General features: G+C 68.7%; 1 protein-coding gene and 1 long non-coding RNA gene across 2 annotated transcripts; one reads left to right on the plus strand and one right to left on the minus strand.

The window, feature by feature from the left end:
• Positions 1-3764: 3764 nt before the first annotated feature.
• LOC134140115 (maestro heat-like repeat-containing protein family member 2B) lies at positions 3765-20091 on the plus strand. Its single transcript, XM_062574977.1, has 42 exons — positions 3765-3789; positions 4395-4629; positions 4791-4956; positions 5363-5528; positions 5721-5819; positions 6258-6409; positions 6724-6867; positions 7399-7491; positions 7743-7812; positions 7926-8039; positions 8374-8447; positions 8708-8827; positions 9363-9470; positions 9652-9811; positions 9999-10039; positions 10316-10457; positions 11063-11115; positions 11673-11780; positions 12074-12193; positions 12394-12516; positions 12694-12846; positions 12987-13013; positions 13360-13482; positions 13825-13904; positions 13999-14134; positions 14264-14359; positions 14649-14753; positions 14839-14962; positions 15105-15214; positions 15551-15703; positions 16092-16246; positions 16434-16596; positions 16887-17080; positions 17439-17576; positions 17761-17872; positions 18228-18374; positions 18671-18853; positions 19007-19162; positions 19312-19431; positions 19564-19666; positions 19780-19845; positions 19958-20091. Exons 1-42 carry the CDS (start codon positions 3765-3767, stop codon positions 20056-20058), a joined length of 5058 nt encoding a protein of 1685 aa, XP_062430961.1. The 3' UTR covers positions 20059-20091.
• Positions 20092-21396: 1305 nt separating this feature from the next.
• Positions 21397-22962, minus strand: LOC134140205 (uncharacterized). The gene is made up of 2 exons (XR_009958343.1): positions 22878-22962; positions 21397-22466 (listed from the first exon to the last, which is right to left on the minus strand). It is a non-coding gene; the product is annotated as an uncharacterized LOC134140205 (long non-coding RNA).
• Between the last annotated feature and the right edge of the window lie 3171 nt (positions 22963-26133).

Consider the following 26133-nt stretch of genomic DNA (forward strand, 5'->3'; position numbering starts at 1 on the left):
ACCTGATGCAGCCCTGTCTATGCTACCTAGCAGAATTGGTCCCTGGCACAGACTGTCTCCCAGGCTGGGCCTGGGCATTGTCCCAGAGAGCTTTAGGCAGCATGGGCCACAGCTGCCAGGGGTCCGGCTAACAGTTTAAGCCATACTGATGGTCAGTGGTGTGGTCTGCTGATTTGTTCCCTGCACTTGTTTTATTTAGCAGGATGGCTGCAGCATCTGAGTCCAGTAACCTCAAAGGTTAGGTCAGCCTGGCTCTGGGACAACTTGAAGAAACTCTTAGCTTTAATTCAGCTGCATTTCTCTCACTGTGCTGGCATCTCGGGCACCATCCTGCTGAAGGACTCTGCCAGGTATTTGACAAGAACAAGAATCAATTTGGTCAAAATTCTTCTCATTGGCAGAGGGACACAGAAAAGCCCATTACAGACATTTTCCAGTTAAAAGAATAAGGTCTATGCTGACATAATCCTAGCAAGACTTTTCACTAATTGATGAGCACTGCTCTGCAAGCGCAGTCTGGCTAAGAACCTGAGAATGCCGCTCGCTTCTTTAGGTAGGGGTACACCTGAGATGAGTAAGTGTCTCATCATTCAGGAACCTGACTTCTAGACTTTCTTAGTCCTTCTTTTATTGCTAATGCAAATGTAATCAGCTCTGAAGTATATTTATACAAGACTTTTAAGGATCCTAACAGCTAATGAAGATTATAGCATAGTCCCAGCAGTACTTGACAAGGACCTTATTTGTCCAAATAGATACAAAAATGGTGTTATTTTCTTCAGGGAGCATATCTCCAGAAATCTTAGCAGATCTTTTGTAGCATCAGATCGGAGCTATTCCAAAGCAAGCTGGGTAGCAAAAAGCAGAGTGTTTGCACAGGATTCAGTCAAAGGAGTATATTGGCTTTTAAGATGACTGGCACTGTCATGCTAAAACAACAACAACAACAACAAAAAAAAGGAAAATGGAGATGTCAAATTATTATTTGTTTTGTTCTCATAGATAATTGCAGTAGCTTTGAAATGTGATAGTTTTTTTTTTTTATCGAGTTGTACACACATGTCCACAAATGATCCTCTAGATCATTTTTGAGTGAGTCAATGCACCCTTGGCCCTGTTGGCAGAAGTAGCAGACTGTGGAACAGATTATCTAAAGAAAAGCCACTGTTCATATTTGCATTACTATCTGAAACAATAAGTGAGAAATATTTAGCCTCTGTTTCTAGTTTTTTTTTTTGTTTTGTTTTGTTTTTTTAAGTTACTCTCGTTGTGAAGTTTTCTTTGTTGTTTACTTTCTGATCCCATCAGGGCTCACTCCGATAAGACATTTGGTTACTAGAGTTTTCATCAGAGAGATCCAATATGGATTCTACTGTCCTGTGCAGCATGTTTTAAGTACGTAACAGGATCACGACAGGATTGGATGAACCCAGACCTCATGTGCAGGAAGAGGGCTTGACACCAGCTCCCACTGAAGTGCATGGCAAAACTGCTGATTTGATTACTGAGGGATCTTCAACCTTAATAAAGAGTTTTATTACTTTACTGTCTTTCCAGGCCATGCCTTCTATGGCAACTGCCTGTGGAGCCCTAAAAGCCTAGGCTTGTTTATTTGTCAGATAAGAATGCGTGACAGTCATAAAGACAGTCATAAAAATCTATCTCTAGGCACACCTATGACGATATCATGAAAACATTTAATATTAGTAACTAATTAAACAGAGAGTTCAACCTTTCAGCTTACTGTTCTGTGCTCATCAGATGTATGACACATCCCTATCATGTAACTGACCTTCGCTCAGCTCACAGAATATGAAACTTGAGATCTTATTGTAAATCGCAAGTGGGTTATGGCCTAATCAGACAATGTTTCAAAACAGCTTTCAGCAGTTTGCATGTGCTGTTTAATATTAAATCTGATAAAAGGTTACTGCAGGAATGTGTTAAATCCGACAGAAGTTGGAATCCATGTAATGTGGCCTGCAGTCAGTAGGGCACCAATTGCATAATTACTGGATCTGAATCTGTGTCCATTTAAAGAACTGAAGATTATTCTTTGCCTTTACCCCAGCATATAGAGGCAATGGTTTTTTTTGTTTGTTTTGGTTTTTTTTTGTTTTTAATAATTCAGTAGGAAGAAGAGAAGAGGAATGTATTTTCTATGAGTAACTGCAGTTAAAAAAAGACTTGAAGTGGTGAACACTAGGGAGGGCTGTGGAGCCTAAGTCTAATTTTACCTGATATGATGTTAATCAGGAATCACTTCTGAGCTGTGGATCAAACTGGCATGGTACATTATGGTACCTTGACTTGGCATCAGATGCAAATCTCTCAGGAGTTTCTTCTGTCAGTCCTGTTAGCACTGAAATCAAGATGATGGGCCTGGCCATGGAAAAGCTCAGCATTCATACATCAAATGATTTTACCCATGTTCTGGAAGCGGACCAGTTAGCACACCATAACATTAACGCTGCATATTTTACTGTACTTGCAATGTCTCAGCAGCTTTGCTGCTGCTGGATTTCATTGATGTGTTACCTTATGTTAAATCATGGCTTAATATTACACCTGTGAGCAGCCCTGGGGTCCTTTGAGCTTACAAGTGTCTTACTTTTATTTTTGCTTTTCAGACCAAGGCTTAGCATATTTTTGAAAATTAATGTACATATGGAATGATTTAAGACTTCTTGCTTTCTTGCGAATGAACACAATAATCCCTAGAAAGGCAGACTGAGCTAACACACAGGTAAAATTGACTGCACCTACAGCCCCATCAGTTATTCTGGCCTCAGTGTCCTCGTTGTTGGGGCAAGTACTGTGCTCACTGTGAAGAGTCACTAATACAAATTGAGTAGAGGAACAAAGACAACTTCATAGATACATTCAAAATTCTTATGCTCATTTATTGCTGTTCTATCATGTTCTACTGTTAAATTCCTGTAAGCCTTTTTGCCTTTGTGCCTAAGTGTCACATCATGCGGAGGGAAAGCCTAGGGACAAAGTAGCAGCAGCAGGATATTTCTGCAGAACACTCTTTCTCTTCCAGAAGCTGGAATATGAGCAGAGAGGCACAGTCCTCTTCCTTCCTCATCCTTCTTGATCCACAGCTCCATGCTCAGCCTGTGTTTTGCTCTGAGCATGGTGTGTTTTACAACGCTGGATGGCTGCTGTGGGTCCTCATCGTTCTCTCTGAGCCCGGCTGTGCCAGCCCCGGGGTCGGCATTCCTTAGGGACTTTTTTTTTGGCAACTTTGGTCCCTGCAGCCAGGCCGTGTTCACTTACGGCCCAGAGACAGCGCTTTGGCCTGCCCCGTCCCCTAGGTGGGGACCAGCCGCTTCTGGTTGGGTTTACTTCCATTTTTCTCCTGGAAGAACTTTGATTCCAAGGTAGGAAGATGTCACTGGCCGGCACCACCGAGGTGTTAGGTGGAGGGAGATGGGGCAGCTCGGCTGTGGGGCCGGTTGGATCCTTTGCCTCCTGCCCTGTCTGCTGCCCCGCCCCGAGCGGGCGCGGCCCTTATTGGCTGGCGGCCCTTTGTGACGTGTGCGGGCGGGGCCCGGGGCGAGCCCTCATTGGCCCAGGTGCAGGGGCGTGTCCCAGGCGGGCCCCCATTGGTGGGGCCTCTGTGACGCGGCGGGCGTGGCCGGGGCGGCCAGTGGTGGCGGCAGGGCCGGCGGCGAGGGAGGCGCTGGGAGCGGGTCCCCGCGGTGCCGCCGTGCTCTCGCGCGGGGCGGCCGCAGCGGCGCTGCCCCTGGCGTGGCGCCATGAGGAGACTCCGGGCGCTCCGAGGTGAGGGGCCGGCCGGGGGCGCCGGAGACCCCCCGGCGCTCGGCGCCGCCGCCGCGGGAGCTCCCCGGGCCCTGCGACCGCACCGGCTCCTCGGGAGGAAGCCTCCTCCTCCTCCTCGCGGCCGCGCGGCTCCCTCCAGGCCCCCGTCCAACAGGCCTTCGCCCGAGGAGCTCCCGTGCCCCCGCCGCGAGGGAGACGGGACACGGAGCAGACGGTGCCGAACTGTGCCCCTGCCTCGGGCTCACCCCCGGCACCGCGGGGGGCCTCGGTGCCGGCCACGAGGATGGGGCCCGATGGGCCCGGTGGCCCCAGCACTGCCCCAGCCGGGTAGCAGAGGCCTCGGCTCCAAAGCTGCCGGGCCCTGGGTGTTAGGTGTGCGGGTAACTGGTGGGGATGGGACCCTGCGGTGGGGGTCCGACCTTGGGCTCGGAGCAGGGCCCTTCGGAGCAGGGCTGCGCGGGCCTTGTCTCGGCAGGGTGGGAGCAGCTCCAGCTCTCTCCAGGGATGGAGGTCCCACAGCCTCCGCGAGCACCTCTTTCCTTGCTCGACCGCCCTCAGGGGGCCAGTTGTTTCCTGAGAGTTAACGGGAATTTCCCGTCTCCCAGGTTTCTCTCCCGGCGAGGGAGCTGTTCGGTCTGACCCGGTGCAGACAGCTGAGGCCAGCAGAGCTGACGCTCGTCCTCTGGTTCTCTCCTTCCAGGTCTCTTCACTTGTGGAGGTTGCTGGTCCCGACCTCACGTTCTGGAGGATGGAGGCCGGGCGACCGAGTCGGTCCCCGCAGCCGTCCCCACCTTTGCGGACCGTGTCGCTTCTCTGTCACACCGACTGCAAGACGCGGAGGTGAGGCGGGGGCGTCGCGCGGTGCTGCGCGCGGGCTCGCGGGCGCCCGGCGGAGCTCCTGGCTTCCCGAGGGCGCCGCTGCCCTCGTGCGAACCGCGCGGGCTGCAAACGCGGCCGCCGGTGGGGCCGTGTCCTCGGCGCTGGGGCTCCCTGGTGCTCAGGAAAAGCAAGGCCAAGCTCTTCCCTTCTGGGCTGCGTCCCCAGGGCGACAGAGAGGAGATGTACCGAGAGCTGGAGAGAGCTGTGCAGGACGAGGACGGCCGCTTGCCCAGCGCTGTCCTCAGCAGGGTGATCGCAGCGGCGTCAAGGGACGTGAGAGAAGCGCAGGTGAGCTGCTGCTCTCTGAAGGCAGCCGGAGGCGCCTGGCTGGAGCCTGGTTTGTGAAATGCAGGAGGGCTCTGGGCCGTGTCCGAGGCACTGAGACCCGTCAGAGGTTCCCAGACCCCCTGGGACAGCTCCTTCCCTGCGGACGTGCCTCCGGGGGCGCCTGCGCCAGGGCTGGTGGCGGAGCTGGGAGGCGCAGGGCCAGGATTTCTGCACCAGAACGCGTTTCCTGAGGCCAGGGCCACGGGGACTCGGGGCTGCAGCGGCTTTGGGGGCGCTGGCCGGAGCTGTGCGGGGAGGTGGCCGCAGCAGGACCCGAGGGCTGGAGGCAGCGGGTGGCTGGCGGCGCGTTGGGCCTGTCTGGCCGCCTCGGCCCTTCTCCCACTGAGGGGGTCGTTGCTCTCGCCAGGGCGTGACGGAGGACGTGCGGGCAGCTGCCAGCGACCTCCTGGTGGCTCTGGCACGCTGCCACTTTGACAGCGTCATGTGCGAGCTCCAAAGCCACCTGAGAGTCCTGGGAGGGATCTCGGAGGACTTTGTGTTTGTCACCCTGGGCAAGCTGGCCAGCAGCTACGGTAGGGCCCCTCGGCCCCGGCTCAGTGCTAACGGGGGGGAGGGATCAGCCCCTCTGGGGCCCCCTGGTGCATCCCCAGGGCCCTGGCAGCCCGGGGCCTCGTCCCACTGTGCTGCCCCGGGGCTTCCCCCGGTGCTGCCCCAGCTCCCACTGACGCGACCGCTCTCTGTGCCTCTGCCCTGCCCTCTCGCAGCGCTGCGGTGCGTCCCCTTCATTGGAATGACGCTCTTCACCCTGCGCGCGATGCTGAGCCGTGTGGGGAGCAGCCGGACCCTGCGCGCTGTCTGCGGCGGTGAGTGCTGGCCCCACGGGGAGGGGAAGGGCCGGGCAGCCTCGGCGCCCGGGGCTGTTCCCGGGCCGCGGCAGGTCGCAGCCTGCGGCCATCTCCGGGCTCTGCCGTGCCCGCCTTCTCCCTGCAGGGCCGGCTGCTTCTCCGGGGTTTAGGGAGGTGGCGAGTGCTCGGGAGGCTTGGGCAGGGGTGCGGGGAGAGGTGCAGGCGGGGAACCAGCTGGGAGGGGAGGAGGTGTCACGGGCAGGAGGAGAGCAGTAACGCGGCGTTTCAGCCCCGGCATCCCCGAGCGTTGCCCGGCTCGTCCCTGGAGCCAGGGCCGCTCCCGGCTGGAGCTGCGGCGCGTGGGGGCTGTGGTTAAGGGCAGGCTGGGGCGGCGGAGCTGGGTCTCCTCCCTGCCGCGAGCTCTGCCCTGATCCCGCTTCCCTTCCCTGGCGGCAGTCCTGGAGCAGTGGTCGAAGGCCACAAACAGCTACCTGAGCCGCTGGGAGAAATGTCCCTTCCCGCGCGTGGGGGAGGCCCAGTTCTGCAGCAGCGTTTACCCGCTCTTCTGCCACGTGGTCGGGAGCTGGCTGGACTGCGAGGAGGAGGAGGTGAGCGCGGCGCCCTGCCGGCCCCGCGGCGGCAGAGCGACGTCGCGGTCCGTCTGTCTTTCCGCGTGAGAGCGGCATGGGAGGAGAGGCGCCCGAGGAGGGCGCAGGGGTCTGAGGCAGCGCCCACGGCTGGACCCTGCCGGTGCGGTGGCACTGCGGATGGGGGGCCGGGGCTGGGGAGGTGCCCTGTCCTCTGGAGCAAGCCCTGCTCCTCCAGGGGAGCAGGGAGGCGCCTCTCTGTGGGGAGGGCAGACCGTGTCGGGGTGGCAGGACCTTCGGCCCCGATGAAGAGCGTCCCGCGGCCCTCCCTGCAGGTCAAGCAGGCCGTCCTGGGGGCGATGGCTGCCATGATGGGCCTCCTCCTGCACGAAGAGGAGCACCGTGAGCGGGTGTGGGAGCAGCTCCCCTGGCTCCTGGGCCAGTACCAGCAGGTCCAGGACACTTCCTGGGTGACCAAGGTGAGGTGGCACATGGGGCACAGTGCGGCCCTGGGGTCTGTACGTGTGCCGCGAGGTGCTGGGGGCTGGGGGGTGCCAGGAGGAGCCAGGACCCCTTGAGAAGAAAGGGAGAGAGCAGGGGAGGCTTGAGGCCTCCTGGGCTTCTCGGGCAGCCCCAGAGCAGCCCCGGTAGGGCCGAGAGGGAGCCGAGCGTCCCGGGGCCCGACCTCCTCAGGAGGGGAGGCCTCGAGGCCCGTCCCTGGGGCGTCGCGTGCGCGAGGGGCTCTGCTTGAGCGGCCCCGTCTGGCAGGGAGGGGAGGCGTGAGGGGTGTGAAGAGCTGGGAAACGCCATCAGAGGGGCTCTGTGCGGAGGAGAGGCCCTCTAAGGCTGCTGATGGGGAGGGAAGGACGCAGGAGCAGCCCTGTGCAGAAGGGTTTGGGTTTTCTCCTGGGGGCTGGAGTCAAGGATTTCCTCATGGAAACTCCAGGTTTCCTTTCTTAAGCTGTTGCTGTAGGTGACAGCCCCGCTCTTCTTCCCTCATTCCCTTGCAGGGTCTCCGTTATTTTCTTGAAATACTGGGAGAAGTGAAGATCCCCGTCCCCAAGGCCAAGGTGCAGGCCATCGGCACCGCTGTGCACAGCCAGGTGAGGCAGCCTGGCGCCGTACCGCTTGCGCTGGGTGCAGCGGGCCCGACTCAGGCGACCGGGAGAGTCCTGCCGGGCGGCCGGGCAGAGCTGTCAGGCCGGGTCTGTGCAGATGCTTGGGCGTCACCTCCTGCACCGGTGTCTAGAGGCTGCTGCAGCCAGAGCTCCCGGGGAGACGAGAGCGGAGGGAGCAGTTTTCCGTCCCCTCAGTCCGGACGCTGCTTTCTCTAACGCGCACCGTGTTCCCACAGCTCAGCGATGAGACGAAGCAGCACAGCGGGGAGCACTGGTCGGAGCTGCGCTCCTGTGTCCTGCTGCTGGGTGAGGGCGGGAGGCTCCGCGTGGCACCGCCGTGCCCTGGCTGCTGTCTCCCAGGCCTCTGCCAAGGGGGAAGACATGGAGGGCTGACGCAGAGCACGAATTTTCCCTCGCAGCCCGAGTTAGCCTGGAGGACACAGTGACGTTTCTGGGGTCACAGCTGGGGAGCAAGAGCGAGGCCGCCCGCGTGGTGTCCTTGGATCTGCTCAGAGCCCTGGTGCGCCCTGCAGGTCAGTGCCGCGGGGCGCAGCGAGGCCGGCCGGGGTCCGGGCTGCCGGGCTGGGGGCAGACACGACTGCGAGCGATGCACAAATGCCCGACACGAGCTGCAGAGCGCGTGCTCCCCGGCCGAGCTGCCCCGCGGCTGCGGGGACGGGGGTCTGCCAGTCCCGTCGCACAGTGTGTCTGTGAACAGAGTCCCTGGGGCACTCTGCCGCTTCCTCGGCCCTCACGGTCTCGTCCCCGGTTTCTGGGCCGCTCGTGCGCGAACGAGCCGGGAGCGGGGCCAGGTCCCTGCTGAAACGAGGGCTCTGCCTCAGCGCCGCCTCTCCCCGTCTTTTCCAGCAGCGGAGGGAGGACAGAGCCTGGCGCCGCTTGCGCGGGCGGTGCGGGGCGTGCTGAGGGACCCCGGCAGGGAGGTGAGCTGCGTGGCGAGGGGCGGCTCCGCGGCGGGCGGCGGGGAAAGCTTCCGCTCGGGCAGGGCCTGGGCAGCCCCCGGCGGGGCTGCTGATGGGGCCGAGCCCAGACCAGCGTGGTGCTGCAGCGCGGCGGTGACGGCGGGAGCGGGGGTCTGCTGCACCCGCGGGGTCTCCCCAGGGGCCCCGGGGCTGGGTCGGTGCTTGGGCGTCTGCCCCGGGGCTCCTGAGCAGAGCAGCAACCGCAGCCTCCTCGGCGGCAGGTGGCGAGGGCAGTTCTGCGCTTCACCAAGGAGCTGCTCGGCTGCAGCGTCCAGAGCTGCTCGGCCTGGGAGCTGGTGGCCCACGTCTTCGCCAGGTTCAGCCAGGCCTCCGGCAGACTGGTGAGGGCCGAGCGTGGCGCTTGGGCTCCGCTCCGTGCCAGGGCGTCCTGGGAGCCCCCGCGGGCGCCCTGGGAACGGGGAGGCCCCGCGGCAGGGCCGCAGTCACCGGTGCGGGGGGCTGAGCGGCGTCCCCGTCGCCGTTCCTCGGGGGGATCTCGGAGGGTGCCGGGGCCGCGCTCTGGCCTCCCCCCCAGCGCGTGACAGATCCGACTGCGGCGCTGGCTCTTGGCCCCGGGAGCTGAGTGGTGCTCACCAGCGCCCTGGCTGGAGCCCATCTCAGGGGGTCCTGGTTTGCACCCCGACCGAGGACGCTGGCGACCGCCCTGCTGAGCTGCGGGTCTCCCTGGTCGCAGCCTGTTTAGTCCTTCCTCCCCCTGGGATCTGGCCCCTCTTGGGGGACTTGCTGCTCTCTCCTCCTCTGGAGATGGGGGCTCCCAGGGGAGGGAGCATCACGGTGGCGCTGGGTGGTACCTGTGTCCCTCTCCTGTCTCAGGGACAGGGCTGATGCTGGTGTTGTCCAAACTGTGTCTTGCAGGCGGAGGGAAACCTTTCGGAGGCAGAAGCACAGGAGGAAGCAGATCTTCAGGCCCTGTGCTTGGACATCCTGCACTCCCTGGATGTCTCCATCAAGGGGATGAGCAAAGTAAGTTGTCCTGCCGCCGGCTGCTGCCTCCCGGCCCTGCTCTCCCCAGGCTGCTCCCTGAACAGGCCCTTGCACGCACAAGGCGAGCGGAAATGCCGAGCATCGTTGCCAGCTCAGAGCTAAATGAGCTCGCGCTGAGGTGGGAACCCCGAGGTGCTGAATTGCCCTGTTCTTACCACAGCTCTTGTGGCCGCGGCTCCTCCAGTACGTGGTGCCAGCCCAGTACACGGGCACACTGGTCCCGCTCTCCCGATGCCTCCGAGAGCTGGCAGAGAGACGGGAGAGCGCGGAAGGCGAGGACGGAGAGGAGGAGCCCGATGCTGCGGCCGCTCGGGATCAAGGCAGGAAGCCAACCTCTGGCATGAGTGCTGCCGGGCTGTGCCGGGGCCGGGGCGGCCTGCGTCCCTCTGCCGCCCGCCTGACCCAGGCGGTCGCCGGCCCGTGGGCTGCGCGGGGGCTGCCCGGCCCGGACAGGGGCAGGGTTTAGCGGGCGACGCCGCTCTCACCGGCCTCTCTTTCTCCTTGCAGCCAGGCTGCCAACGCCGCAGGCCCTGCTGGCTCGCCTGCTGGTGAGTAGGGCCCTGGGGAAAGGCTCCCGGGGCCTCGAGGCAACGGGAGAGGTGGGGGCAGAGCCACTTCGCGGGCCGGGGCCGGCAGCCTCCGGACAGGAAGGGGCGTGCGAGAGCGAGTCGGAGCCTCCCCTGCCCCGCGGGGACCCCGCTGCGGTGCGGGGGAGAAGCTCCCGGCTCGGCCGGGGCCCGGCGACCGCCCTCCCTCCCGGGAGAAGCGGCGGCTCTCGGACTCCCGCAGCCGCCCCAGCCCGGCTCTCGCCTGCCCTCTCCCAGGTGGTGGCGGCGGCTCCTCACGCCGGCGGCGGCTGCGGCATCGCTGCCCTGCGGCTGCTGCAGGCCTTGTCCACGGAGATCCACGGCGCCGTGGGCATGGTGTGGGCCGTGAAGATCCCCTTCCTGCTGGAGCACCTGGCAGGTAAAGTGCCGTCGGTCGGGGAGGAGGAGGCTGGGGAGGCCGAGGGGGAGGCGGGAGAAGGCAGCGCCCAGGCGCGAGGGAGGGGAACTGGCACTGGGTTTCTGGGCGCTTGCTCTGCAGCCGTCCCCCTCCCCGGGGGCGAGCGCTGGCGCCGAGGGCAGGATGGGGCCCGGAGCAGCTCCCGGGGGCGGGGGCCTTTGCTGCCCGTCACCACCGTGAGCAGGCTTTGCAGCAGCCCAGCGTCCTCACCGGGGGACGTTTGGGAGGGCCAGGCTTGGCACTCCGGGGGGTGGGTGAAACGTGCCCCGGTGCAAACGCCTGCGCGCGGTCGGTGTCCTCGTGTGACGGCCTGGTTTGCTCTGAGAGCCGCAGTCGAGCGATGGGGATTGGGGCCGGCGGGGCTGTGGCTGACCTGAGCCAGTGACCCTGTCCCCAGGTCCCTCGGGTGTCCTGGGCCTGGCAAGGAGTTTGGCGCTGGGGCTTGAGCCTCCCGGCTTCAGCCTCTTCTGGCGTGGGACCCGGAGGGTGTTTGAGTGCGCGGGAGACCCCGGGGCTCCTCTCCGGTGCTAAGTAACGCAGCGTGTTTTCTTGCTCCGGCTTTGTAGAGAGAAGCGAGAGCTCCCTGGACTCTGCCGAGTGGGAGCATTTTCTGCTTAAGGTACGGCACCGCTGCGAGGCAGCGGAGACGGGCGGGGAGCAGAGAAGGGGTGGGTGGAAACAGGGGAAAGCCGGGAAGGAGAAGGCCAGTTCTGTTTAGAGAACGGGAAAGCCAGCAGACGCCCTGGGAAGGCCCTGAGGATGTTGTCTGCAAAGAGCTGGGGATCACGGAGGGTCGTTTCCTGCTCTGCCCTGTCCCGGCGTTGCGACCCGCTCGGCGGGGACACGGGCAGCGGCCCCGTGCAGCCGGGGAGCTGCCGGGGGAAGGCTTGCGCTGGGCGTGCCTCCGAGTCCCACCAGAAGGATCTCCCACCGCCCAGACAGATGGGAGCAGGGAAGGGAAAGGCGGGTGGGATTTGGGGCTGTCTCTCGTGGAAAGCTCTCCCTGGGCACACGGGCAGGATTCCCTGACCCCACGCGGTGCCTGCAGGAGAGCTGTGCCCCACGGCCGGTCCCTCGGGCTCCCCGTTTGGAGGGCGGGAGAGGGCAGGAGCGCCGGGCGCTGGCCGAGCAGCTCTGGGGCCGGGGAGGCTCTGCCTCAGCTCGTGTTCCCCCTAGTTCCTGAGGACGTCGCTGGAGACCATCGAGAGCCAGGCCTGGACCATGGCCTTCAGCTTCGAGCTGAACCAGCAGGCGGGCAGCTACTGCCGGCTCTCCCGGGAGCAGGTGGGTCCCTGCCGAGGCCTCGTTCCTGCTCCCGGCGGGCGCTGGCGGGAGAGCCGGGACGCCGCCCCGGGCTGCGCCTGCAGCTCTCGCCCCCTGCGGCCGGCCGGGCTCCCCGGCTCCCCGGCCCTTCCCCAGACGGGCTTTGCTCTCCGCACCGCGGGCAGCGGCGCTGGGCTGAAGGGCCGGCGCTGCGGCCAGCTCGGCTGTGCCTGGTGCGGGCTGGCGCTGCCCGGCCCGGCCGTGTCCCGCCAGGGCGCGCGTGACCGCGTCTGGGGTGGCCTCTTCTCTTCCAGGCCTTCCTCTACAAGGCTGTCGGGGTGTCCCTGGCAGCCTGTCAGCACGTCCCCTACGTCCGCGGGGAAATCCGGAAGTACCTCTTCCAGACAAACTATTTGGAGGCGTCTGAGAGAGAGGTGAGTTTCCTCTTCTCCCCTTGCTCTCCCCGGAGACCCCCGTGTTTGGGGAGCAGTGACCTCTCCCAGCAGGGCGCTCCCGGGTCTTCCGGTCTCCGTGTTGCTGCTGCAGCCGTCGGACGATACCGCGAGTATTGCTCAGAGCTTGCCGTGGCCGAGGGCCAGCCAGAGGCTGACTCCCGCTCTCTCCTGCCTTGCAGGCAATGATTTCTGTTGTCGCCGGCTCTGCTGAGAGCCACTTCCCCCTCGCCTTGGAGGTGGTGCACGAGTTTGGGGCTACAATGGAGGAAAGACCAGTGTCCGGGGCTTTCAGACGCCTCAAGGTGAAGGATCCCGCGTGTCTGGCTTGTTTCCCTCTGCTTTATCCCCACTCCTAACCAGAGGCCGCCCAGCGGTGGCGGCTGCGTGGGAAGCGGGGCGGCTCCTTCGCTGGGGGGCAGCGGGAGCTGGGGCCGCCTGAGGCGCTGGGCTGACGCCTCGCGGCCTCTCCCGCGGCGCAGGAATACCACCAGGGCAAGAGAGCGGGGACGCACACGGCGCTGGTGCTGGCCTACGGCCGGATGGCGCTCTGCGCCCCCCGGGAGCAGCTCCTGGCCTGCGTCGAGAGCGACGTCGTGGGGCCCATCCTGCGGCACTACCGCGCCAGCTGCCAGGTGGGTGCGCGGGCGACACAGGCGTCCCGGCTTGTCCCCGCCGTGCTGCAGGGTCTGCGCACGCCGTGGCCGTCGCTGCGCGAGCTGCGTCTGGGCGCCGCGGTTCGTCGCCGCTCACCGTGTCCCCTTTCCCCTTCCAGGTGCTGGGCTTCACCTTCTCCACCAAGGTAAGTGCTGCCCAACGGGGCCTCGCTTCCTGCCCTTCCCGCACACCTTCCCTACTGCGGGCGTGCAGGACCGGCGCTCCCCAGGCCACGGGCCCGGGCTCTTCTGGCGGTAGGTAGCCGGGAAAGCTCATGCCGTCCCCGAGGGAGCTGCTTCCCGGGAGGGGAGAGGAGGTTTCCTTCCTCGGGGCCGTGTGCCGAGCTGCGGTCCCCGAGGCTCCCGGGAGCCTCAGTCGCCCCTGTGTGCCGTGCGTTGGGGCTGGGCTCTGCGCCGCGCCGCTCTTTCGGCCCCTGGCGCTGCGAGGAGCCCGTCATCGGCGCCACTGTGTTTCTCTCTGCTGGGATGCAGGACGTGCAGCTCAAGCTGGCGCTGGTGCGGAGCGTCGCCGAGGTCAGCCGGGCCATGCAGGGGGCGGGGGGCTCCCAGCGCGCGGAGCTCTGCTGCAAACGGGAGCTGCTGAGCGTCCTGCTGGTGAGTGCCGGGGCCGGGGCGGTGCCGCCAGGGAGTCGGGGCTGTGCCCCGAGGCCGGCTACCCGGAGGGGTGATGCTCTCCCTGGGCCGTGCGCCACCTCCCCAGTGCCTGCGCCTTGTCCCCGGGCAGCGGGGCCCTCGGGTGCTGGCGCCCAGCAGCCGCTGTGGGGCCGAGCAGCGGGTCTGTCCCCAGCGGGACCGCAGCCCGGCCCCAGGGCTGTTGCGGGAGCCATGCGGGCCCCCGGGGCTGGTGCCTGGGGCAGGGCGAGCGGCAGAGCCTGTCCCTGGCGGGAGGGCGCTCGGTCGCTGCCCACTGCACGCCTGTCTCTCTGCGACCTGCAGGGCTTCGTGAGGGCCGAGCCCCGGGATTGCCTGGCGTCCCCGGTGCGCCAGGAGGCGTTTCTGGCCGTGGGGCACCTGAAGTAGGGTCTTCCCGCCGGGGCTGCGGGGGCTTTCGCTTGAGCGCGCCGGGGAGTGGCAGTAAGACTCTTCCCTGGTTTCCCTGTCCTCTGCCAGCAAACTGAAGCCGTCACTGAGCCGAGAGGAAAGCCGCGACCTCCTGGATCAGTGCCTGCAGAGCGTGATGCCCCTGCCTGCCCTGGAGCCGGCGGAAGAGGAAGGGGCGACAGCGGCGGGCGCTCTGCACCTGCGGGTACCTGCCGGCGCTTCTCTGCCGGCCTCTCCGGGGATCCCCCCGCAGCACCCGCTGCGCTCGGCCCCCTCCGGACGAGCCGGGCGTCTCTGTGCATGGCCAAACGCCCGTCCTGCCCTCCGCTCTCAGGCTCTGCACGCTCAGACCATGGGGGCGCTGGGCGAGCTGGTGACGGCGCTGCTGGAGGAAGACCTCACCTCCGGCTGGCTCGCGGAGATGCTGCACGTGAGCACCCGTGGGGCGGCGGGGGAGGCGTCCCCGGCGTGGGGCGCAGGGTGCGCGGGAGAGCCGGGCTGCGGAGTCGGCAGGGTCGGCGCCAGGCAGCCGTGGGGCAGCTGCGGGGCACGTCTGCGCCACTGCCCGCGCCGTGGGGCTGCCGGGGATGGTGCGGGGCTGGCGCCGCTGGCTGCCGAGGCGGCAGCTCCCGAGCGGGACGCTGTGCGGGAGGGAGACGTCTGGGGCGGCGGCGGGCAGGCCGGGGCCGCCGCTGTGAGACAGGGCTGCTCTTGCGCAGGTGCTGGAGTACTGGCTCATCTCGGCCCGCGAGTGGGAGCGGGAGAGGGCCCTGCAGGCCTGCGCCCAGCTGCTGGGCGCCTACGAGGAGCGGTTCGAGCTCACGGTGAGAAGGGACCCCCGCGCACCGCGTCCCCGTCCCCGCCGGCCGCAGGGCTGCCATGACCTCCTTGCCGGCTGCTTGTCCCCAGGGAGAAAATTCTTTCGGGCTCTTTGGCTCCACGGTGGGACTGCTGGCGCCTTTCGTCTGCGACTCGCTGGCCACGTCCCGCCAGCGGGCAGGCGCCTGCCTCGGCCACCTCCTCCGCATACAAGGTGGGGGCAGCCCCCTCTCGGCCCCGGCCGGCCGCCCTTGCCGCACGGCTGCGCGGGGCCGGGCTGCGTTCCTGCTGGCCCGCGGCCCAGGGGTGGGGTCTCCGTCACCACCGCTGCCCTTTCCTCCTGGTGCTCGCTGCAGGCAAGGCCCTGGAGACGACGGCCGAGGAGGACGAGGTGCAGTCCCTGTGCCAGCGGCTGCGAGCCCCCGACGCCGAGGCTCTGCTCCAGGCGTCCTCCAGACTCTCAAAGGTACCTGGTCCCGACAGCATGGGGGAGCCGGCGCCTGGGCTCCTGCGCGGCTCCTCTTCCCTGCCGGGGCCCCGCTCCGTTCTGGGAGAGCTGCTGCGATGGGCGGCCGGGGTTAGGGAGTCGCGAGCTGTTGAGTGTGTGTCCGTCCTCCGGGCATGCTGGGGAAGGAGGAGAGGCCGTGGGTGGGGGGGTGCACTCCTGTGGGACGGCCGTGCACCCGCCCCGAAGCACACGTAGCTGTCGGTGGGGCCCGAGGGGCTGGAGGGAAGGCGGGAAGCTCCTCGGAGCCGGAGCAGACGTGTGATGTGGTCTCTCCTGTGCCTGATTTCTCCGCAGATCGTTTGCAAATACATCCCCCCGGCGCAGGCGGCGGATTTCGTTTCTGCCGCCCTGGACGGGATGCTGTCGGCGAGGGCGGCGTGCGCTCAGGGAGCTGGCGAGTGGCTGCTCGCCTTCCTGGAGACGTGCGGGGGACAGCTGCTCATGCAGGTGCGAGGGACGCCTTTCCCTGGGCTTCGGCCTCCCCGCCTCAGCCGCTGCCGCGCACCTCGCGTGCCGGCAGCCCATTGCCAGAGCTGCTCTTCGCCCGGCGACACCGACCCTCCTGGGTCCCATCCTCCCGATGGCTCCCGCGGCCGAGGCCCCTAGAGCAGGGGCACCCAAAGCGCCCAGTTCCTGCCTGGTGCGCGGGTGCGATGCTCAGCCCTCCCGGCCCCGGGTCAAAGGGGGCCGCGCGGACGGCTGTGGCCCCCGTGGTGGTCCAGCGTCCCCCCGCGGCTGCGCAGAGCCGTGGGGCTTTAGGGCTGGGTCTTGAGAAACGGTCGGGGAGCAGGACGAGGACAGGATGGAGAGGACGGCTCCTCCGCTCTGCGTTCAGGTGCCGGAAATCCTGAGCATCATCTACATCCGGATGCCGACCATGCAGCAGGACACCCTCCGCGGCCTCCTCTTCAAGGCGGTGTCCCTGCTCGCCCACTACCACCCCGGGGCCGTCATCGACAGCCTCCTGCACAAGCAGCTGCCCGTGGACAGGTACGTGCGCTGCGCTGGCCCCAGGGGCGGGCAGGACCCCCGCTGCCGGGGCGAGGAGGAGCCGGCGGGGAAGCCAGTGCCCGGAGCCTGACCCCCGTCGGCCCCTCCGGGGGCGGGAGAGCGTTTGGCTGCTGCCGAGGGTGTCGCAGGTACCGGTGCTCACGGGGGGTCTTGTGCTCCCCTGCAGTGAAACCGTGGAGCTGTGGGGGGTCCTGGGGAGGACGTTCGTTGCCGGCCAGCTCCTGGGGGTTTTGATGGAGAAACTGAAGGACTCGGGAAGCGACCGGCCCGGGACCAGCTCCGCCAAGCCCGAGGCAGACGACAGCCAGGCTGCGCTGGAGCCTCTCAAGGTGCGTGCGCTGGCCGCCACCCTGCTGCAGCGTCGCGCCCGACGTCCCGCGTAACCTTCAGCCCGGGGGAGGCTGTGCCTCGCGCGCGCTGCGCGTGCCCCCGAGCCCCCCGGTGCCGGGCCGGGCCCTGGGCAGCACTGGCAGCGGGGGCGCCCGAGACCTTCTGCTGCTCGCAGCCTGCAGGGCCGCTGCCGAAAGCCAAGGCGCAGGCAGGAGAGGTCCCCGAGGCGGGCAGGGGGCGGCGGGGAACGGCGCGTTTTCACGGGCCGCGCTGGGGGCACTGTCTGCAGATCACCCGCGCCATCTTCGAGGTGGTGTCAACGCTGCAGAGCCCGGAGGCTGTGCAGCACCTGCTCCCGGAGCTGCTCCCGGTGCTCCTGCAGCAGATCAGCGCCACGCTGGGAAAGGAGATGCCGTTCTCCAAAGTCAGCGGCCGGGGAAAGCTGTTCCTGAAGGGACACACGAGCGACGACAATCCGTGCAGGTAGGAGCCGGCGGGACGGAGGCGCCGGGGCTGGGCTGCGGGGCCCGTGACCAGGCCGCGTTCGCTCGTGGCCCCGAGGCAGCGCTTTGGGCTGCCCGTCCCCTAGGCGGGGAAGCCGCTTCTGGTTGGTTTCCTAGTGCTGCCAGCGCGTTTGGGGCATCAGGAGGGGGAGGAGGGCGGTTCCCTTGCTGCTTGGCAGACCTCGGGGTCGTGGGGTGTCACTTCAGGGGTGCGGTGCCCAACCCACCCCAGTGGGGCTGAGCGCGAGCGACCGAGCGCCTCGCGGGCGGCGGTTCCCTAGCTCTGCCCGAGACGCCTGCTGCCGCGATTCGGGAGTCGCCGCTCTTTTTCCGCCCAGGCTTTCCCTGGAGACCTTGGAGGCGGTGCTGCGCGCGTGCCTCCACGGGGGATGGCTGTGGCTGCTGAGGAAGCAGGGAGCCTGGGCTGCGCTGGAAGACCCCCGGGCTCACCACGACGGCGTCTGTCTGCTGACGGGGTGAGAGCCCGAGGAGGCGCCTGGCTGCTCCGGGGCGGCCGCGCCCGGGGGGCCGGCGGGACCCTTCCCCTCGGCCCGGGCGTCTGCGAGCTGCCGAGCAGAGCCCGCGCGGGAGCCGGTGGGTTTGGGGGGCCAGGTGCCTCCCCGTGTAATCGCGCGCCGCCCGCCTGTGCTCCGCACGCAGCGTGCTGCTCCGCGCCGGCGTCGTCTCGCTGCCCGTGGTGCTGGTGGTGACCCAGTGGCTGGACTCCCCCTCGGCCAACCGGCGGGTCATGGCCGCGGCCTTCTGCGCCGAGGTGAGAGGGGAGGTGCAGGGGGAGGCTCGGGGGGTTTCTCACAACGCTGCTCTTTGGGAAGGCGCCGGCGGAAAGCGTCGCTGTGGGGGCGGGAGCGGGTCCCCTGGCAGGGGGACCCGCTGTGGGGGCGGGAACTGCCCTGCCCCAGCCCCTGCCGCGTCCTTCCCCTGTGCTGTTGCGGGGGCTGCTGCTGCCCCTCCACACCGCTCGGTCCCGGCGCTCGTCGCCGCAGCGGGCGTCGGGGCAGTCCGCTGGGGCGCGGGGGGCTTCTTCGCGTGGAGCCCGGGACAGCTGCTGGTCCCAGGCCCGGTCCGTGCCCGCGTGCGGGTGCTGACGGCCGGTCGCTGCGCCCCAGCTGATGAAGGCACCAGTGCCCTGGGAGAGGAGGTGCCTGCAGCCGATCGTGGGGGCCCTGCTGCAGAAGTCGCGGGACCCGAGCGGGACCGTGCGGCAGATGGCAGCGCGCGGCCTCGGCAATCTGGCCCGCGGCACGCCGGAGACGGTGAGCGGGACTTTCCTGTGCCCGAAACACAGCCCCGGCTGGCCGGGAGCCGGGGGCGGAGAGCGCGGGGGGACTGGGGAGACGGGGCGGAGCGGCGGCGGCGGCTGCGCGTCTTTCCCCCGACAGCGCTCTGCTCCCGGGCGGCAGCCGGGCGGCGGAGGGGACCGCGGTGCGGCGGGAGCGGGGCCGCGCGCTGCTCGGGGCCGCTCCTGAGGGCTTCAGCCCTGGGGGCAGGGGCACGACGAGCGGCGGGGGCCGGGCTGGCGCGAGGCCCATGCGCGTGTCGCACCTTACAGCTGCGCGAGCACAGGGGAGCCGTGGTGGCGGCGCTGCGGAGCGGCCTGGAGCCCAGGGTGGCAGCGGCGGTGGCGGCAGAGAGCCTGCTGGCGCTGGCCAGGGTGGCGGAGGAGCTGCGGGGGAAGGGCCTGGGCGCCTCCTTCAGAGACCTCGCCAGGGACGCAGCGGCCTTCTTCAACGCCGTAAGTGCGCGGTGCCGCCCCGCGCTGCTCGGAGGGTCCCGCGCGGCGGCGGCCCAGGCGGAGTCCACGCTCGGCCAGTGGCGCTCGGCGCTGCGGAGCAGCCGCGCGCGGGGGCCCGGTGCCCACGCGGCAGCCGGGGTTCCTGGGTTCCAGGAGGAGGCGGCGCTGCGTGCGGCAGCCTTCACCCTGTACGGGGCGCTGGCGGCCTCCGCCTCGAGGCGGTGGAGGCCGTTCTTGGCCGAGGAGCTGGGGAGCACGTGGGCCAGCCTGGTGCTGCACCTCGGGGACCCGGACCCAGGCGCCTGCAGGGTGAGAGCCCCGGAGCGTCCTCGCGGGGCCAGGGCCGGGGCCAGGGTGGGCGGCACCGCGGGGCCGAGGGCTCCTGCGCGGATCCGGGCGGCGGGGTTCGGCCGTGGCGGGCGGCAGCGACGGGCTCCGCTCTCCACTCTCGTCGGCAGGTGTGCCGGGGCGCGCTGCAGCTGTGCGTGCTGCTCCCAGGGCTGCAATGGCTGCGGCAGAGCATCGCCGTGGGCGTGGGGCTGAGCGCGGCCGAGCTGCTGGACATCTGCGGGCAGCTGGTGAGGAGCCGCACACCCGGCGCCGCGGGGCCCTGCCCGGCCAGGCCGCGCCGCGTCCCCTCCACGCCCGGGCGTCCTGCTCGCCGCGGGGCGTTCGGGGCGGAGAAGGACGCTGCGTCCCCTTGTCGCCAGGCCTGGGAGAGCCTCGAGCACCAGCAGGCGCTGTACGTCGCCGCCCGGCGCTGCTTCCTGCAGGGCTGCGGGGAGGTGCGGGCCGCCGGCCTCCAGGTGGCTGGTGAGTGGCCGCGGGCGCTGCACCGCTGGGACTGGGGCTGTGCGGGGCGGCGGGGGCCAGGCCGGGCCGGGCGGCGGCAGCGCCCTGAGGCCGCGCGTGGCTGGTGCCCGCAGGGGTCCTCGTGGCGCACGCAGGCACCGTGTGGCTGACGGCGGAGGAGGCGATGCTGCTCGGGGCAGGTAGGCGACGGCACCCCGGCCCAGGGGCTCCGGCAGTTCGGGGCCGCGTCGACCCCCGGGGCGGCCGGGCCGGGCCGGGGCCGCGGTGACGGGGCGGCCGGTGCCGTTGCAGCGCTGCGGGTGCTGAGGCGCGACGCGGACCCGCGGGTGCAGCAGGCGGCCGCTCGGCTGCTGCAGGACACGGGCCTGGACCAGCTGCAGCGGCGGCGCTGAAATAAAGTCGGGGCGGCGGCAGGGCAGAGCAGGGCGGTGTGCGCCGGGGGCGGGGCCAGAGCCGGGGGGCGGGGCCAGAGCCGGGGGCGGGGCTACGGGAAGCGAGGAGCCAGCGGAGGGGCGTCGGACAGGAGGGGGCGGGGGCAGGAGAGGGGCGCAGCCGAGGAGGGGCGGGGCCAGGGGGGCGGGGCCGTGGGCGGGGCGCAGCGGTTTTTCCCGGCGCCTGCGCAGACGCTCGGGTTTGACCGCGGCGCCACGGGCGGGGGCGGTCGGTGTCCGCGGGGCTCCGGCTTCCCGCAGCCGGCGGCGGCAGCGAGCCCGAGGTGAGCGGCGTGGCAGCGGCTGCCCGGGCCACGCGTGGCAGAACCACCCGATTGCGGGAGTGAGGCTGGGGCTCTGCCCGGCCACGAGAGAGCCAGTACCCGCCCGCCAACCGCTGCCGGGAGCCGCCGGGGCTGCGGCGCCGCTGGCTGGAGCGGGGGGTCCCGCAGCGCTGGGGCTGGGCGGGGGCCGCGGGCGCGCTGGGGCCGGGAGCCGCTCGCGGGAGCGGCGGCTGCGGGGCTGCGCTGGGGGGGGGGGGGCCTGAGAAGGGGGGGGGGTGTGGGGCAGCGGGGAGGGTGAACTGCTGCTCTTTGGGGCTCAGACGGGTCAGGCGGCTGCTTTGGGGGCTCGCTCTGCGTTTGTGAGCCCCAAAGAGCCGCCAGAGCCGGTCGCGAGCCCCCGAGGGCGGCGTTCAGCCTCCAGCTCTGCACGCTGCCTTTCGTGGGGCCTGAAGAGCACGTTCTCGGGGCTGGTGCAGAGCTGCGGAGCGGAGGCCCAGTCCTGCCTTTGCGGTGCTGAGGAGCAGCAGGAGCGGGCTGCTGTCAGTGCTGCAAAGCAGGGGTTGGGTGCTGCATTTCGGAGCCCGGTTCCAGAGCTGGGCGTTTGCGGCTCCCAGGCGTGTGCATGGGACCGATGTCTGGGCTGGAAAGGGAGGCTAAGTGCTGCGTTTGGTGGGGCTGAGGAAGAGGGTGGAGGGGTGTTTGGGGGCTCAGGAACGGAGGCTAAGTGCTGCGTTTTGGTGGGGGGAGGCTGGAAAGCAGAGGCCCTGTCACCCGTAGGGAGCCCCCAAGCAGAGGCTGGGTGGGCTCTTCCTGGGGGAGGGTGGGGGCTCGGGGCTGGGCCGGGCGGCGGGAGGGGTGGGGGTGGGGGGGCCGCGGACCCTCACCGGAGGTGGGGGTCCGTCCGCGTGCGCCCCGAGGCCAGGGAGGCCGGCATGCACCAGGCCGAACTTCGCGTCTGAGATAGTTTCTGGGGCGAAAGGCACTTTTGGGGAGGAAACGTGAGCAGAGGCCGTCCGCCGCTTCCAGTGTTTATTCAGTGCTTGTGCAAGACTCAAGGTTTATTCCACACATTTACAACGTTAATAAACTAATTGCTCCATGTGTTTGCAATAATAAACGCTGACATGAATGTGCAAGTTGTGACAGTGATTGATTTACGGCCCTGTCAGTGCCCAGGGTGGCTGGAAGGAGCTGGGCCTGGAGGAGCCCGCGCTGAGCTCCCGGCTGGGTCACCGAGGGGGCCCAGAGCCCGGCGGAGGGAGGCGGGCGCAGTCGTCCTGCAGCACCACAGGAGGGCGGAGGGTTGGAGGCGCCTCTGGAGATCGTCTAGTCCAAGCCCCCTGCTCCAGCAGCGTCGCCTCGAGCACGGTGCCCAGGCTCGCGTCCAGGCGGGCTTTGCGTGTCACCGGAGAAGGAGACTCGGCCGCCTCTCCGGGCAAGCTGCTCCAGTGCTCCGTCCCCCTCGCGGCACACAGGTTCTTCCTCGCGTTCAGCGGGAGCTTCCTGGCTTTCCGTTTGTACCCGTCGCCTCGCGTGCTGGCGCTCGGCACCCCTGAAAGAGAGTCCGGCCCCACGCCCCCGACACCGTGCCCTTGAGGTGTCAGGGGGACTCGAGAAGGCCAACGAGAAGAGCCCAGAACCGGACGCAGGGCTCCCGGCGGGGCCTCCCCAGGGCCTCACAGAGCAGCAGGGTCACCCCCCTCGGCCCGCTGGCCACGCTCCTCCCAGGGCCCCCACGACACCCTCGGCCTTCTCGCACACGGGGCGCCTCGCCGTCCAGCGGCGCTCCCAGGCCCCTCTCGGCACGGCCGCTCTGCAGCGGGGCGGCCCCCGGCCCGTGCTGCTGCGCGGCCTTGCTCCCCCCGGGCCGCGGGGCCCCGCACTTGCCTCTGCCGAGCTTCAGGAGGCTCCTGCACGCCCGGTTCTCCGGCGCCTCCAGGGCTCTCGCACGGGCGGCACGGCCCTCGGCTGCATCGCCCGCTGCTCCCGGCTTGGGAGCGGCAGCCGTCGTCGGGGGCAGGAGAGGGGGGAAACGAACCTCCCGTCGCCCCTCTGCGCTGCGGCTCTCCCGCTCTCAAAACCTTTCTGGGAAAAAGAGAGACGAAAAAACGTTTCCCCCCCGGCCAGAAGCACGAGGAGCTTTTGCAGCGCTTCTCCGAGCGCAGGCGGCAGCGGCCCGAGCCGCCGCCGCCCCGGCAGCCCCGGCCCCGCCGCCGCCCCGGCCCGGCGCCGCTCCGCCGCCCGCGCCCCCCGCCCGCGCCTCGGCGCCGTCGCGGCAGCGGCAGCAGCTCCCGGCGCCGCGCGGCTCCGCGCAGCTTCCCGCGCAGCCCCCGGCACCCTCCGGCCGCCCCCAAGCGCCCCCCCCGCGGCCCGAGCTGCTGCCGCAGCCGCCGGCAGATGCTGCCGAGCCCCGGCCCCGGCTCCCCGCACGGCCTCGGCCCCGCCGAGCCTCCCGCCGGGGCTTTGCCGTGCCCGGCCGCGGCGCCGGCTGCTCACCCGAGGCTCCGCGCAGCTCCCGGCGCGGCCGCCGCCTGCCCGGTACTGTCGGCTGCGTCGGCGGCGCTGCGCGGTCGGGGGGAGGGCGGAGGGGCGGGGCGGGCGTCGGGGGCGGTCGGGGAGGGCGGAGGGGCGGGAGAGGGGAGCGGAGGGGCGGGGAGGGGAGGGGAGCGGAGGGGAGGGGAGGGGAAGCGAGGGGGGCGGTCGGGGAGGGCCGAGGGGCGGGAGGGGAGCGGAGGGGAGTGGTGGGGGGCGGGCGTCGGGGGGCGGTCGGGGAGGGCGGAGGGGCGGCACCGGGCGCCGGGGCGGGGCGGTACCGGGGAGCTGCTGCCGCCCGCCCCGGACTTACCGCGGCGGGGGAGACGCGCCCCGGCGCTGCCCGGCCGCCGAAGGGAAGCGCTTTCCCGCAGCGGCCCCTCGGGGGTGGCGCCCGCGCAGGGGGCTCCTCCGCGCCCGGCGCTCGCACACGTTGCCCGGGCGGGAGCTGCCGCCGCCGCCGCCTGGCGCCGCGGTGCCCCGCGCTGCAGCCCGGCCTCGGGGCGACCGTGCGCGGAGAGCCCCCGGGCGGGACCGGGCGCGTTTCTTTTTCTTTTCTTTTCTTTTCTTTTCTTTTCTTTTCTTTTCTTTTCTTTTCTTTTCTTTTCTTTTCTTTTCTTTCCGTTTTCGCTTTGCTTTCTTTGCACGGGGCGCGGGGCAGAAGCCCAAACCTCGCGCCTTTCGTCACCAGCCCTTCCAGGCCAGCGGCTCCCGCTTGCCGAGGGCTGCGGCGCAGCGAAGGTTGCGGGCCGCAGCGCGGAGCCGCGCTCGCCGAGCCCGGGGCCCCTTCTGCCGCGAGGGGCCGCGGTGCTCGGGTGCTGCCGCCCGCGGCCGCGGAGACGCGGGGAGCTGCGCGCGGGGCCTGGGCGCTTGGCGAGAGTCTCGTCGGGCAGCGCGGGCGGAGCGGCGCGGCGCGGGGGCGGCGAGAGCGGCGCGAGCGGAGCAGCGGCGGGCGGCGGAGGCGGCGCGGCGCTCGGGCGTGGCCGGCGCGGGAGCGAGGCGCTGGCGGCGGCTGCCCCGCGGGTGCCGGTGCTGCACGGGGCTGGCGGCGGCGGTGCGGGGAGCTGCGGGCGGGGAGCGGGGGCGGCTCGGGCGGGGGCGTGTGCGGGGCGGGAGCTGGGGGCGGGCGAGGGGCGTGCCCACGGCCGGGGGCGTGGCCAGCGCCGTGGGCGGAGCCGAGGCCGCGGCTGGAGGCGTGGCCAGAGCAGCGGCGGGGCCAGTGAGGGGCGGGGCCGGGGCCGGGGGGCGGGGCCGGGGCCGGGGCGGGGCGGGGCCGCCGTCGGGGGCGGGGCGGAGAGGGGCGTGGCCGGGGCGCAGCGGCTTTTCCCGGCGCCTGCGCGGTGCCTCCGGTTTGGCCCCCGACGTCGCGGGCGCGCGCGGGCGGCGGCGCTCGGTGTCCGCGGGGCTCCCGCTTCCCGCAGCCGGCGGCGGCGGCAGCCGCAGCCGCGAGCGCTGCCCCGGCGGCTCCGAGGTGAGCGGGGCGGCAGCGGCTGCCCGGGCCGCGCTCGGTGCCGCCGCCGGGGCCGCCGCAGGGCAGCAAGCAGCTACGGAGCCGGCCCGGAGCCCGCCCTGCCTCCCTGCCTCCGTCCCGCCGCTGCCGGGAGCCGCCGGGCCCGGGAGCCTTGGAGCAGCCGCGCTCGGGCGCGCCGGGGATGCGGCGCCGCTGTCCGGAGCGGGGGGTCCCGCAGCGCTGGGGCTGGGCGGGGGCCGCGGGCGCGCTGGGGCCGGGAGCCGCTCGCGGGAGCGGCGGCTGCGGGGCTGCGTGGGGGGGGGGGTGGGGCGTGAAAAGGGGGGTGCGGGGCTGTTGGGGGGCAGCGGGGAGGGTGAACTGCTGCCCTTTGGGGCTCAGACGGGTCAGGCGGCTGCTTTGGGGGCTCGCTCTGCGTTTGTGAGCCCCAAAGAGCCGCCAGAGCCGGTCGCGAGCCCCCGAGGGCGGCATTCAGCCTGCAGCTCTGCACGCTGCCTTTCGCGGGGCCTGAAGAGCACGTTCTCGGGGCTGGGGCAGAGCTGCGGAGCGGAGGCCCAGTCCTGCCTTTGCGGTGCTGAGGAGCAGCAGGAGCGGGCTGCTGTCAGTGCTGCAAAGCAGGGGTTGGGTGCTGCGTTTCGGAGCCCTGCAAGCAGCTTCGGGGGCTGGTTCCAGAGCTGGGCGTTTGCGGCTCCCAGGCGTGTGCATGGGACCGATGTCCGGGCTCGAAAGGGAGGCTAAGTGCTGCGTTTGGTGGGGCTGAGGAAGAGGGTGGAGGGGTGTTTGGGGGCTCAGGAACGGAGGCTAAGTGCTGCGTTTTGGTGGGGGGAGGCTGGAAAGCAGAGGCCCTGTCACCTGTAGGGAGCCCCCAAGCAGAGGCTGGGTGGGCTCTTCCTGGGGGAGGGTGGGGGCTCGGGGCTGGGCCGGGCGGTGGGAGGGGTGGGGGTGGGGGGGCCGCGGACCCTCACCGGAGGTGGGGGTCCGTCCGCGCGCGCCCCGAGGCCAGGGAGGCCGGCATGCACCAGGCCGAACTTCGCGTCTGAGATAGTTTCTGGGGCGAAAGGCACTTTTGGGGAGGAAATGTGAGCAGAGGCCGTCCGCCGGTTCCAGTGTTTATTCAGTGCTTGTGCAAGACTCAAGGTTTATTCCACACATTTACAACATTAATAAACTAATTGCTCCATGTGTTTGCAATAATAAACGCTGACATGAATGTGCAAGTTGTGACAGTGATTGATTTACGGCCCTGTCAGTGCCCAGGGTGGCTGGAAGGAGCTGGGCCTGGAGGAGCCCGCGCTGAGCTCCCGGCTGGGTCACCGAGGGGGCCCAGAGCCCGGCGGAGGGAGGCGGGCGCAGTCGTCCTGCAGCACCACAGGAGGGCGGAGGGTTGGAGGCGCCTCTGGAGATCGTCTAGTCCAAGCCCCCTGCTCCAGCAGCGTCGCCTCGAGCACGGTGCCCAGGCTCGCGTCCAGGCGGGCTTTGCGTGTCACCGGAGAAGGAGACTCGGCCGCCTCTCCGGGCAAGCTGCTCCAGTGCTCCGTCCCCCTCGCGGCACACAGGTTCTTCCTCGCGTTCAGCGGGAGCTTCCTGGCTTTCCGTTTGCGCCCGTCGCCTCGCGTGCTGGCGCTCGGCACCCCTGAAAGAGAGTCCGGCCCCACGCCCCCGACACCGTGCCCTTGAGGTGTCAGGGGGACTCGAGAAGGCCAACGAGAAGAGCCCAGAACCGGACGCAGGGCTCCCGGCGGGGCCTCCCCA

Source organism: Rhea pennata, chromosome 4 (assembly GCF_028389875.1).
Source record: "Rhea pennata isolate bPtePen1 chromosome 4, bPtePen1.pri, whole genome shotgun sequence".
In the NCBI taxonomy this organism is placed as follows: domain Eukaryota; kingdom Metazoa; phylum Chordata; class Aves; order Rheiformes; family Rheidae; genus Rhea; species Rhea pennata.

What these genes read in the sequence shown, in the direction of transcription:
- LOC134140115 (XM_062574977.1), top strand. Translation starts at nt 3,765, where the DNA reads ATGAGGAGACTCCGGGCGCTCCGAG. An exon ending in CCTGCGCGCTGTCTGCGGCG is followed by an intron (nt 5,820 to 6,257) that starts GTGAGTGCTGGC and finishes CCCTGGCGGCAG; the next exon opens with TCCTGGAGCAGTGGTCGAAG. An exon ending in AGCGACGACAATCCGTGCAG is followed by an intron (nt 17,081 to 17,438) that starts GTAGGAGCCGGC and finishes TTTTCCGCCCAG; the next exon opens with GCTTTCCCTGGAGACCTTGG.